The following is an 11,297-nucleotide window of genomic DNA, read 5'->3' as shown; positions in this document are numbered from 1 at the left end:
ACTATTTAGGACTCAATTGAGAATTTTAAAAAAATGGGGATCAAACTGAAAAAAAAATACATAAATAGGGACAAGTAAAGGGGTTTAACCAAATTTTTATTTGATTATACTAAATATTTACAAGTAAAATTATTTAATTCAAAAAATAATTAATTAGTTCAAAACCATTTCTATTTCGTCATTCTTTTAATTAAGAAAATTGAGGAGAAAGAAAATAAAGCAAAAAAGAGAGGAGAGAAACTCATATTTGAAAAAGAAAGAGAAATATGAGAGAAATGAGCTTTGGAGAAGGATAAAGTTGTTAAAAGAATCTCATAAAAAAAATTGTTTTATTAAAATTAATAATATTCTAATTGGTTTTAATTGGGGTGTAATAGGTATTTTCGTTTTCGAAAAATTTAGAGCCGCAAGATAAAACACTTGGAGGTGTAGGGTGAAATGTCCATCATTTGTTTGCTAACATAGATAAGTGCATTTTTTGTGTATGTAGCGTCATTTTCCTAGGTTTTGTGGTTAATAAGCAAGGGGTTCATTCTGACTCCAAGAAAATAAAAGCCTTCCAAGAATGGCTAGCCCTAAAGAATGTGGGAAAAGTTATGAGCTCCCATGGTTTGACAATCTTTTATAGAATATTTGTTCCTAACTTCTCTAGTCTAGCTTCACCACTAAATGAGTTAGTGAAGAAAGATGTCACATTCCATTGAGGCAACGGGGGAAACACCAAAAGGTCTTTGATATCCTTAAAGACAAACTCACTAAGGCACTAATTCTAATTTTACCAAACTTTTCCAAAACTTTTGAGCTAGAATGTGATGTCTCGGGAATGGACATAGGTGCAATTTTATTGCAAGAAGGACGTCCAATTGCTTATTTTAGTGAAAAACTTTATGGTGCCTCTTATAATTGTCTCACTTATAACAAGGAGTTATATGATCTAATGAGGGCCCTTCAAACTTGGGAACATTACCTTGTTTTCAAGGAGTTTGTCATTCATAATGACCATGAGTCACTCAAATATTTGAAGGGCCAAAATAAGTTGCAAAAGAGATAGACCAAATGGTTAAAGTATTTGGAGCAATTCGCCTATATGATTAAATACAAGAAAAGTAAATCCAATATTGTGGTTGAGATGCTTTATCAAGACGAAACAATCTTTTATCCACTTTGGTAGCCCAAATTCTATGATTTAATAACATAACTGAGTTATATTCTCAAGACTCTCCACCATTTATGAAGATAATATACATAAGTCTCAAGGAGGGTTCTATGTGAATAATGGGTATCTTTTCAAAGAGGGTAAAATTTGTTTTCCATCCGTTATTGGGTTACTACTGGACCATCCATTAATGTCAGTCAAACGTACAAGATATATATGTCTCAACATGAGAGAATATATTATAAGTCTTATACCAACTAGAGATAAGACTAATTCAGAGTATATAAATGAGTACAAATCTCACATTAACGTGGGAGAATATATTAGAAGTCTCACACACTAGTACAAAAACATCGTATAATGTTGTTGTTTTTCGGTCTTTCACGTCAAATTCGAAGTCAGCGTCATATCGGGAGACGTTAAATTGACGTCGAACATAGAACAATTCGACGTTTACAATAAAGCAAATTAACGTTGAATTTTGTCAATATTCGATGTTAATCAATTTTTTTTGTTTTTTTAATTAATTTTGATACTTTTTTACAACTTTACGAGACCTAAAAAACAGAAAAACAACAAAGTTCAGTTTTTGGTATTTTATAAACCATGAACTATGAACGTGTAGTGTAATATCAATAACAAACAACAAACAAGTTCAAACAAACAACAACAACAAACTAGTTCAACCAAACAACAACAACAAACAAGTTTAACAACAAATAAGTTCTTCAAAATGAAAATTAACTTTCAAAAGATGGGTTCGTCGAAATAAAGTGTTACCACCACTAAGAGAGAAAGCAGAATGTGCATATGAAGGACAAGAACACGAAAATAATCGGTCGAAACAAACGAAAATCATACATAAAGTAGTTAATTAACATGCATTTGTAATAAATGAAAAAAAGATTACATGTGATGGTCGTCAAACTTCGTCCCAAAAAAGTTTGAGCAGTATCGTGCGCTAAGATAAAATGAATGAATTTTTAATCTCCCGCTCAAATTTTTATTGAATTCACTAACCTTTTAACGTTTAAGGCTGGGACATTCGACGTTTTATATCCTTTTGACGTCTAATTCGAGGGAATTCGACATCATACGTAAATACATTTTCACCTTGGCGACAAACATTTTCACAAAAAAATACCCAATATAATAAATTGACGTTGAATTACAATTCTAAACGATGTCTAATAATTGTATTTATTTACAAAAATGTCACAGGTCATTTTTAACATTGGTTATTTAATGGTTGCCATTATATACTGTTTTTGCACTACTGATACCAACTAAAGATAAAATCAATTCAAAGTATACAAATGAATGCAAATATATAACGATACTGTAAAGTTGAATTAAATTTAAAATCTAATTATTTTAAAAAAAATGACTTAAAAATATTTTTAACTAATTACCGTAATCGTATTATTTCGTACTATCTAATAACATTTTAGAAGTGTAGGTAAAGCTCTCTTAAAAGAGCACCTGTGTAGTGTAATAAATAATTTTTGTAGTTCAGTATTGGTAATAAATAAATTTTGTAGTTCAGTATTGGTAATAAATAATTTGTATTATATTTTAATAATGGTAATAAACAATAATAATATTCAGTCTTTATTAAGTGTTATTTAAATTTAGTTATAAAGAAGTAATTTTTTTAGTAAAACATTTATAATTTTTTAAATTATTTTAAATAATAATAAATGCACACGTATAAATTAATTATCTTATCTGTATCGTTATACAACTTTATTTTTTTATGTACATTTTTTACCTTTCAAAATGAAAAAAAAATTAAAAGTAAGGAGAGCGGAAATAGTCATAAAAGCGGAGAAAAAAAATAAACATGAAAATGAAAAACGAAAAAAAAAATGGACAATTCAATGAAAAATATTAAATTATATTATTTTAGTAAGAAAAAAAACCTTAAACAATTATTACAAAACAATATAAAAGATGAAAGAATAAAGACAACAGCTATAGATTAATTAATGTTCTTCATAAATAATAATAAAAAACTCTAAAAAAAATGCCAAAACGAGGAAGAACTAGTGAACAAAAAGAATGAGCATATGGTTTGGCACATTGGAGCATTTTGATTTGATAATCAGATGAAAAGGACGAATATGATTTGAGAAAAAAGAGGCCCACATTCTTCCATGATGCCGCATCACATTGGATAATTTCTCTATAGGGAATTGCGTCAGCCTATGAAGAAAAGAAGTGGTAGAACTGTTTCAAATGACGCCATGAAACGGCTTTCCATTTGTCGTTTATGGCTCCAACACTCACTCACAAACTCGTGTTACACCATCAACTCTCTTCAATTGCGTAAACACATTCATTCACTCACATTTCAACAAAATTCTCTTCTCTTCCACCATTTTTCTTTCTCTCTAATTTCTCTCTACCTTTCTTCCTCAACAATATTCTTCTTCTTCTTCACCTTATTCGTACAAGCGGCGTGTTATCGGAGCCATTGGTCCTCTCTTTTCCTGCATTTCTGGGTTCTAGAAGCTTCGCATTCCTCAATCCACTGTCATCTTTTACGTTCTTCTCTCTCCTCTAGGTTTTCCGATTCGCGTGCTGATGCTTCCTTCGGCGTCTCACGCTACGCACTCCAATGCCGCTGCTGTGTACACTGTAACTGCTGTACGATAACGACTTTCTGCGAGCTCAATTACTGACGATGATTTTGATGTCAACCTCCTTCGTGTTCATCCATGTTTTCCTTCATTTTTTGCTTCTCTCTTTCCAAGGTATCAAACACGATGATTCCTTCCTGTTGTTTACGCTGCTTAATCAATTCGCATGCTGATATTATTTTGCTCTCATGAATGACTATCAACGATTTCACGAGCCTTTGTCGTTTTCTGCCGCGTGAAATTTCTTGGAGAGAGGTTTGTTTTCAATTGTGCAGTGTCTTTGAATGGTTACACCAGGGAGAGTGTATAAAGGTGGAAGGAAATCTACGAAGATTGAAGAATTAATTTGTTGAGGTTGAGCCGTAGCATGTCAAGCTAATATTTGCTCATTAGCTAACATGTGTCAGACAATGAAATTGGTGAATTGTAACTATAAGTTACCTAGTGCATTTTCACTGTAGGGCGATGGTCGTTCAATGGGTTGATGTTGACAGCACCTAACTGTAGTAGAAAGTTATTATGACTATTGATTATGTCGGGAGTTCATGTTATGCTTAATAATTAGTTGTTTTTTTTTTTAAATTTTGTTCAATTTGTTTTTCTTCTTGATTATTCGGTCTTGAGCAGCTTTCTAGTGTTTCTTTCATGTAGTTCTTGTTAGACTGGATGTGCGGCTGTATAATTTAATTATTCGGTAGTTCTAGATAATACTTGCTCCTCATATATGAAACCTAATTCTTTCGTGAGGCTTTGCTGGGTACATTGAATCTTGCCTATGTTTGTAAATATAGTAGTTTGGTCTGTGTGGATTGGCTTACAAGCGGACATCATTAGTATTTTAATATTATGACTGCATTCCACTACTCTTCTATCTGGTCCTACTGCTCATTTTCCATCTCTCATCACATTGGCTTCTTCTTCGTCCACTAATCTGAGAATTTGTCACAAAGCATTTCTAGCATGCTTCTCATAGACTAGACTAAAATGAAATCACTGTTTATGCCTACACGTTGGATTCTATTTAGTTATATATTCAGCACCTGATTATGGACCTGCATTGTGACAAGGAATTGATTCTTGGGCAGTGCAAATCCTACAAGAGAATATAACCGACGTAGTAGCCATGAGATGTTAAGTTGGAAGAGGGGGCATGAGATAGGATTGAAGATGAATGTATTAGAGAGAATTTGGCCTATACATCTGTTGCTGAAAAATGGTAGCATCTCAGTTTAGGTGGTTGGATCATTGGGTGCATGTAACACAAGTAAAGCCTAGTTAGGAGAGTAGATAGATGGAGAGTATCCTTAATTACCTATTACTAGAGGTAGAAGAAGACTGAGATAAATTATAGGTGAAATCATTAAGAAGAATTGCAAGGGAAATATTTTGTCTATATAGGCAGGCATGATTCACAATGGAACATTATAGTTTGGTGAATGTAGCTGACTGCATTCAGTTGAAAACAGTTCGATGTTGCTGCATTAGATATTTAGACAAATAAATTCGTTTCCAAATTCAATGTTTTCATTTGCAACTCTGGCATTCTCTCTAGAGAAAATTGATCTGAATGTAATGTCATACATTCTGGGGCAGGGATTCCATTTGAATTCAAATTTGGCCTAAGACATATTGCTGTGGTCTTTGGTGGTTTTTGTTTTAATGGGGCATGTGTGTTCCCCTTGTATTTTTTTTTCATTTAGGAATTTTAGAAGACTTGTACATATGGGATCTGTTGTGTGCATGTGCCTAGTAAGTCTGTGTTGATGTGTCAGAATCTGCTGTGCAGTTAAACATGAGATAGTGTCTGCTATTCTTTAGTGAAGCCCAGGACAAATTGTATTTTGGCTCATTTCTCACCAACCTTTGTCAGTCAAAGAAGTATTAGTTGAAAAATGCATTCGCTAACATCTGCCCTGTAGTGTTTTATGCAGACCAATGATTTAGCACTGGAATACTTGAAAATCTAAATGTTAATTAATGTAGGAAATCTATTGTTTTATATCTTTGTATTCAATAACACTAATCCTCTGCAAATGTGGAGTCTATTATAAGGTAATCTTTTGACAATCGTTACATGATGTTTAAAATGCTTCATCTTTTGGAGTATTTAATGATTGAACTGTAAACGGACATTTCTCTCAGTGGCTGTTGAACATAATATATTTTAAATTATTAGATTTTCCTGTGAACAAACTTTCTCATTTTCTTGTTGAAGTTTCTTAAAAATGTTTGGTAATTATGTCTGAGACTCTCATGTTTTATTCAATTTTCTTAGAGAAGGCCACCTTGATCTTCCAGTTATTTATCCAATTTCCTTTCAAAGGTGTGTTTTGTTATCATTTACCATCTTGCTGGGTTGTGTACCTGACAGTTGTAGATTTAATACTTTATTATATTTCCATTAATCCATTGAAAAGGATATTAGAGGATATGCATAATGTATATGCTCTTGATCATGAAAAATACTAAATCCAGATTAAATTAAATAAGATGGTAGTATAAAATCCTTCCAATATTGGATAGATTTTTTTCTAAATGAATCCTATGCTACTTTTATGTTCTTGAGCTCAGTTCATATCAAATCACTTTGGAATTCATGGAAAGGATTTTAAATGGAAACGAAAGTCTTTTGCCTACTAGGCAGAGGTGGCTACTTGAGAAGGAGTGTGACTAATTCATTTATTTTTAAATGATATTAAGAGATTCCTTCTGACGTTTTCTCTGCAAATTTAACTATGCTGCTGTCTATAACAGTGATAGGTTTTTTTTTTTTTTTGCAGTGAACTCAGTTTCTATGAATGTCCCATTTGCTTCATCTGAACGAGCTAAGACATTGTTACTTAAACCTTCTAGGCAATCTCTGTCTCAAGGTAAGCTATCATATTTTCCAACGGGTCATTATACTTCATGTTTACTACGAGACTAAGAATTAGTTTTCTTATGTAGGTCCTATTGTGACTCCAAGACCAAAACTTCCTCATTATGACCATCATCACCACAGTGGTAAATCTTATCCTGTGGTTCCATCCCCTTATAAAGACCCAGGTATTTCCTGAATGTTATACACTCTTCTGCTACTACTTTTACCATGGTCAGGGCTATTTCTAAAATCTCAATGGCTTTTCTGCTGATGCAATACTTTAATTATAGTCTTTTTTTCTTTCATACAATTCTCTACGTTTGTATTTTGTATTGTGTGTTGGTGAAGGGAATCAAAAATTGATTCTTTTAATGTATGATACTTTCATACATGGTAAGATAGTGTAAATAGGCATGATGTATAAATTGGATTATTTGGAAGAATCATTCGGATCTAGTTTGTTTGATGCTTGAGTACTTTTTTTATAAAATTAATAAATATACTATATTTGATGTTTTCTTCACTAGGTAAGGGTAAAAGTGCAATGGGGTAAAAGAAAATTTTGGATTGTATTAGTTTCACAATGTTATTTCAAGATGCCTTCAGGTTCTCACGGTCTGCTGTCTTATGGTATGGTTGGCCTGAAAGGTTTAGTAAATATTTAATACATTGGAGTGGAACTAGATATTTTATAATGGGAAATTCGAAGTTTCAGTTGGCATGAGTGCGAGTTCAATCCTTTTCTTATTAAATTGCACACAATTCTGTGAAATGGCATTCCCCACATCTTTGTTATCTAACATGACTATACCATAAAGCCATACACTCACCATACAAAATAATTTCTTGCAGCTTGTAGCCAAATCTGTACTGATCCATTCACTGCAACTCCTTTTGGTTCACCTTGTGGCTGTATATTTCCCATGAAAGTCAGACTAGTACTGGGTGTAGCTCCTCTGGTTGTTTTTCCAGTCATTACTGAGTTAGAGATTGAAATTGCATCTGGAACATATTTGAAGCAGAGCCAAGTGAGGATAATAGGTGTCAGTGCTGACAATCAAAATCAGTGGAGAACCATTGTCGATATTGACTTGGTTCCACTTGGAGAAAAATTTGACAATACCACTGCACTTCTGTTATATGAGAGGTTTTGGAACAAAAAAGTTCATCTAAATAGGAGCCTTTTTGGTGATTATTCCACATTGTACGTTGCTTATCCAGGTAGTAGTTTCCGTTTTTCTAATGACATTTTATGTTATCATTATCATATATGAGACTAATGCAGTTGGTATCCAGGTATTCCATCATCACTGCCACCTGGATATCAAATTGGGAGTAGTCCCCTGCCCAGTAATACCGTTGGTTTTCTCCCAATCACTGCTTCCTTCATGAATGAGCACGAGAAATTGACTCTTAAAACCATACTCATTATTTCTCTATGTTCTGCTGTACCCTTTTTAGTTTTGGTTGGAGCATTTTTCATTTTGTTGAAATGGTGGAAAATTAGGAGCTCATCAAGTGCTATGGGCCCTTCACTCACGTCATATCTAAATAAGAGATATGGTATAGCTTTTTATTTTACTGTATATGTTAATATTTTCATAAAATAATTTTCAGATGCTTATATAGAATCGGAAAAATTTGTTGCTAGATTGGTAAGCAATTTATTGTAAATTATGCTTAACTGAATTAATGCCTAAAATATCATTTGTTACGTTGAGTATAGTTCCATTTGCAATTTTATTTTATCAGTTCACTAAGTTTTGCTTAGTATGTGCCAAAGATTAGTCTAGTCATTTCTTTTTCTTTGAAAAGTACTTGGAAAATATCTTTTTGTTTTACACTGGCTTTTAAAGGTTTGCCTAGCTAATGAAGTAGTTAATTTTGTCTCAATTAAATTAGATATTTGTGATTTACATGAGGACCATTATATAATAGTGGTAAAACAGATTCTTATCCCCATCAATATAACTACTATTTCAAAAGGATAGCACTTACTTTCCAAAGGTTAGTCAAATAATGTTTCTTACTGGATTAAAATTTCTTTGGAGGCAATCCTTTGGTGGGCCTCTGCTTGTCCCTCAAGGATTCTAGGCCTGTCATTGGTACTTTGACTGTAGTAACATATCCTTATATCATATTTTCTACTAAAAGGACGCTAGTATTTCTATTGGATCAATAAGTTAGTGAGATGCCCTTTACTTTTGGTGGCTATTGAATATACCTACAATCAAATAGACTGGTGAAGTCAACATTTTTCATATTCAAGACAATGAATTCCACTTTATGTTTTCTTGGACACTTGAGTCTTGATAATTTACTTCGTTATGTAAACTGTATCATAGTTGAAGTGATAAACGGATGGATTATGCAGGCTTGGAATCTATGTTGTCAGGCAGAATTATGAGCTCAAGATCTATGTCCCTTGTGTCCGCTATTACTGCTTCTATTCTCTCCGTTAAAACATTTTCCTTTTCCGAGCTTGAGAAAGCAACAGATAAATTCAATTCTCAGAGAGTATTAGGAGAAGGAGGATTTGGACGTGTTTATTCTGGGACATTGGATGATGGAAATGAAGTTGCAGTTAAGCTGCTAACAAAGAATGGTCAGAATAGAGACCGTGAATTTATTGCAGAAGTTGAGATGCTAAGCCGTTTGCATCATCGTAATCTTGTGAAACTCTTCGGTATATGCATAGAAGGGAGAAGGCGTTGCTTGGTTTATGAGCTGGTTTACAATGGCAGTGTTGAGTCTCATTTGCATGGTAATTATTACTTATTCTCTTTAGTTCTGGGTGTGTGCCATTTTTTCAACTTATAATGCTTTCTATATCAATCAAATTTAATTCCTGTTAATGATCCTGAAGGTGATGACAAGAAAAACTGCCCTCTGGATTGGGAAGCACGGAAAAGAATTGCCATTGGATCTGCAAGAGGTTTGGCCTATCTACACGAGGATTCCAATCCTCGTGTAATTCACCGAGACTTTAAAGCTAGTAACGTGTTGTTAGAAGATGACTTTACCCCTAAGGTTTCTGATTTTGGATTAGCCAGAGAAGCGGGTGAAGGAAATGGTCATATTTCTACAAGGGTCATGGGTACTTTTGGGTATGTTCTAAGACTTTGTCCGTGGGATTTGGATTTAGCATTGTTTTGAGTTCCACTTCGCGGCTTGGGTTTGAACCTAACTGCCATATCATGTGGCGGTGGTTCTGTGTGTATGTACGCGGATGCTGTATGGTTTTCAATTTCTTTAACATTAGATAACATCATCAATCAACGTCATAAAGTTATTCTCTGAGATTTTTATTCTTATATAATGTTCAACTCTAGATTGACGTTATATTTTTCATGCCATCGTGAATTCCTAGCCTTTAACTTGTGCAATTTCTACTATTCCATTTGGCAGGTATGTTGCCCCAGAATATGCAATGACAGGCCATTTACTCGTTAAAAGTGATGTTTATAGTTATGGTGTTGTGCTGCTTGAACTTATAACAGGCAGAAAACCAGTGGACATGTCTCAACCTCAAGGAGAGGAGAATCTTGTAACGTGGGCTCGACCTCTGTTGAGATACAGGGAAGGTTTAGAAAAGGTGGTGGATCCATTTTTGGCTGGAAAGTATGACTTCGATGAGATGGCAAAGATGGCGGCTATTGCTTCCTTGTGCGTCCACCCGGAGGTCACTCAAAGGCCTTTTATGGGTGAAGTTGTGCAGGCTCTTAAGTTGATCTACAACGACACCAATGAGAGTGAGAAGGAGTCTTTGTGCCATGAATCGGATTTTGGAGGTGACCTTGTCTTTTCTGATAGCAGTTGGTTGGATGGTGAAGGGGTAACCCCGACATTAACTTATGGACCTGAATCTTCCCTCATCACTATGGATTACAGTTCTGGTCTACTAGAAATGGAAAAGGGAACATCAAGCTTGAATGCAGATGAGACATCTTTGCCAATCAGGCACGGGAATAGATCAGGCCCCTTGAGAACAGCCCGGGGTAAGCCATCCTTTACTAAGCTTACTCGAAGTCGCAGCGATCATGTCGTATCCTTCCAAGCTTGTTTGTAATGATGAATTGATGGTTACTTGGTTTAAGTTTTCATGATATTTATCAATGGTTAATAGGTTAAGGTTTGACAATTATTGCTTTTGAGAAATTTACAGTTTCAAACAAGCGCCCAAAGGGGCTGATTTACATACAGTTACTGGTGTGGGTTAAGCCCTCAAATCCCTACATTTTTAGGGTTAGATCAGGCAAGGAGAAATTTTAATTATAATTCTGAATTGATTTAATTATCAAGTTTCTCAAACCGGAGATACGTCCAGAGAAAACTTCAATTTCAAACAGTTAAACTTATATATTCTTTTTCTCACTTATATATATATATTCTTTTTCTCACTTATATATTCTTTTTCATTCTTCAGTCTTCCTGAAGTAGTGTGTAAATACTGAACTACACAAGTGCTTTAAATAAAAATAAAAAAGGATGTGATATAAGGAGGGTATCCAGTCTTTTTTGGGAAATAAAGCTTTTAATCTTTTTTGGTTCCAAAATGGGTAGATATCACTAACTCAAGTGAGACATGCATACATATTCATTCGTTACTTTGTCAGAAGGTGGCAAATCAGGGAAGAAT

The 11,297-nt window shown here is 34.0% G+C and overlaps 1 protein-coding gene across 1 annotated transcript; it reads left to right on the top strand.

Annotated features, from left to right (window-relative positions):
- Window positions 1-3,489: 3,489 nt before the first annotated feature.
- Window positions 3,490-11,016, top strand: LOC124836148 (receptor-like serine/threonine-protein kinase ALE2). The gene is made up of 8 exons (XM_047311241.2): window positions 3,490-3,912; window positions 6,579-6,668; window positions 6,745-6,843; window positions 7,511-7,879; window positions 7,955-8,221; window positions 9,033-9,422; window positions 9,525-9,765; window positions 10,067-11,016. Exons 1-8 carry the CDS (start codon window positions 3,843-3,845, stop codon window positions 10,725-10,727), a joined length of 2,187 nt encoding a protein of 728 aa, XP_047167197.1. The 5' UTR covers window positions 3,490-3,842; the 3' UTR covers window positions 10,728-11,016.
- The last annotated feature ends 281 nt before the right edge of the window (window positions 11,017-11,297 follow it).

This window comes from Vigna umbellata, chromosome 1 (assembly GCF_029865625.1).
Source record: "Vigna umbellata cultivar VRB3 chromosome 1, Vumbellata_1.0, whole genome shotgun sequence".
Taxonomy (NCBI): domain Eukaryota; kingdom Viridiplantae; phylum Streptophyta; class Magnoliopsida; order Fabales; family Fabaceae; genus Vigna; species Vigna umbellata.
The sequence above is the reverse complement of the archived record's forward strand: the minus strand, read 5'-3'. Positions and strand labels throughout refer to the sequence as shown.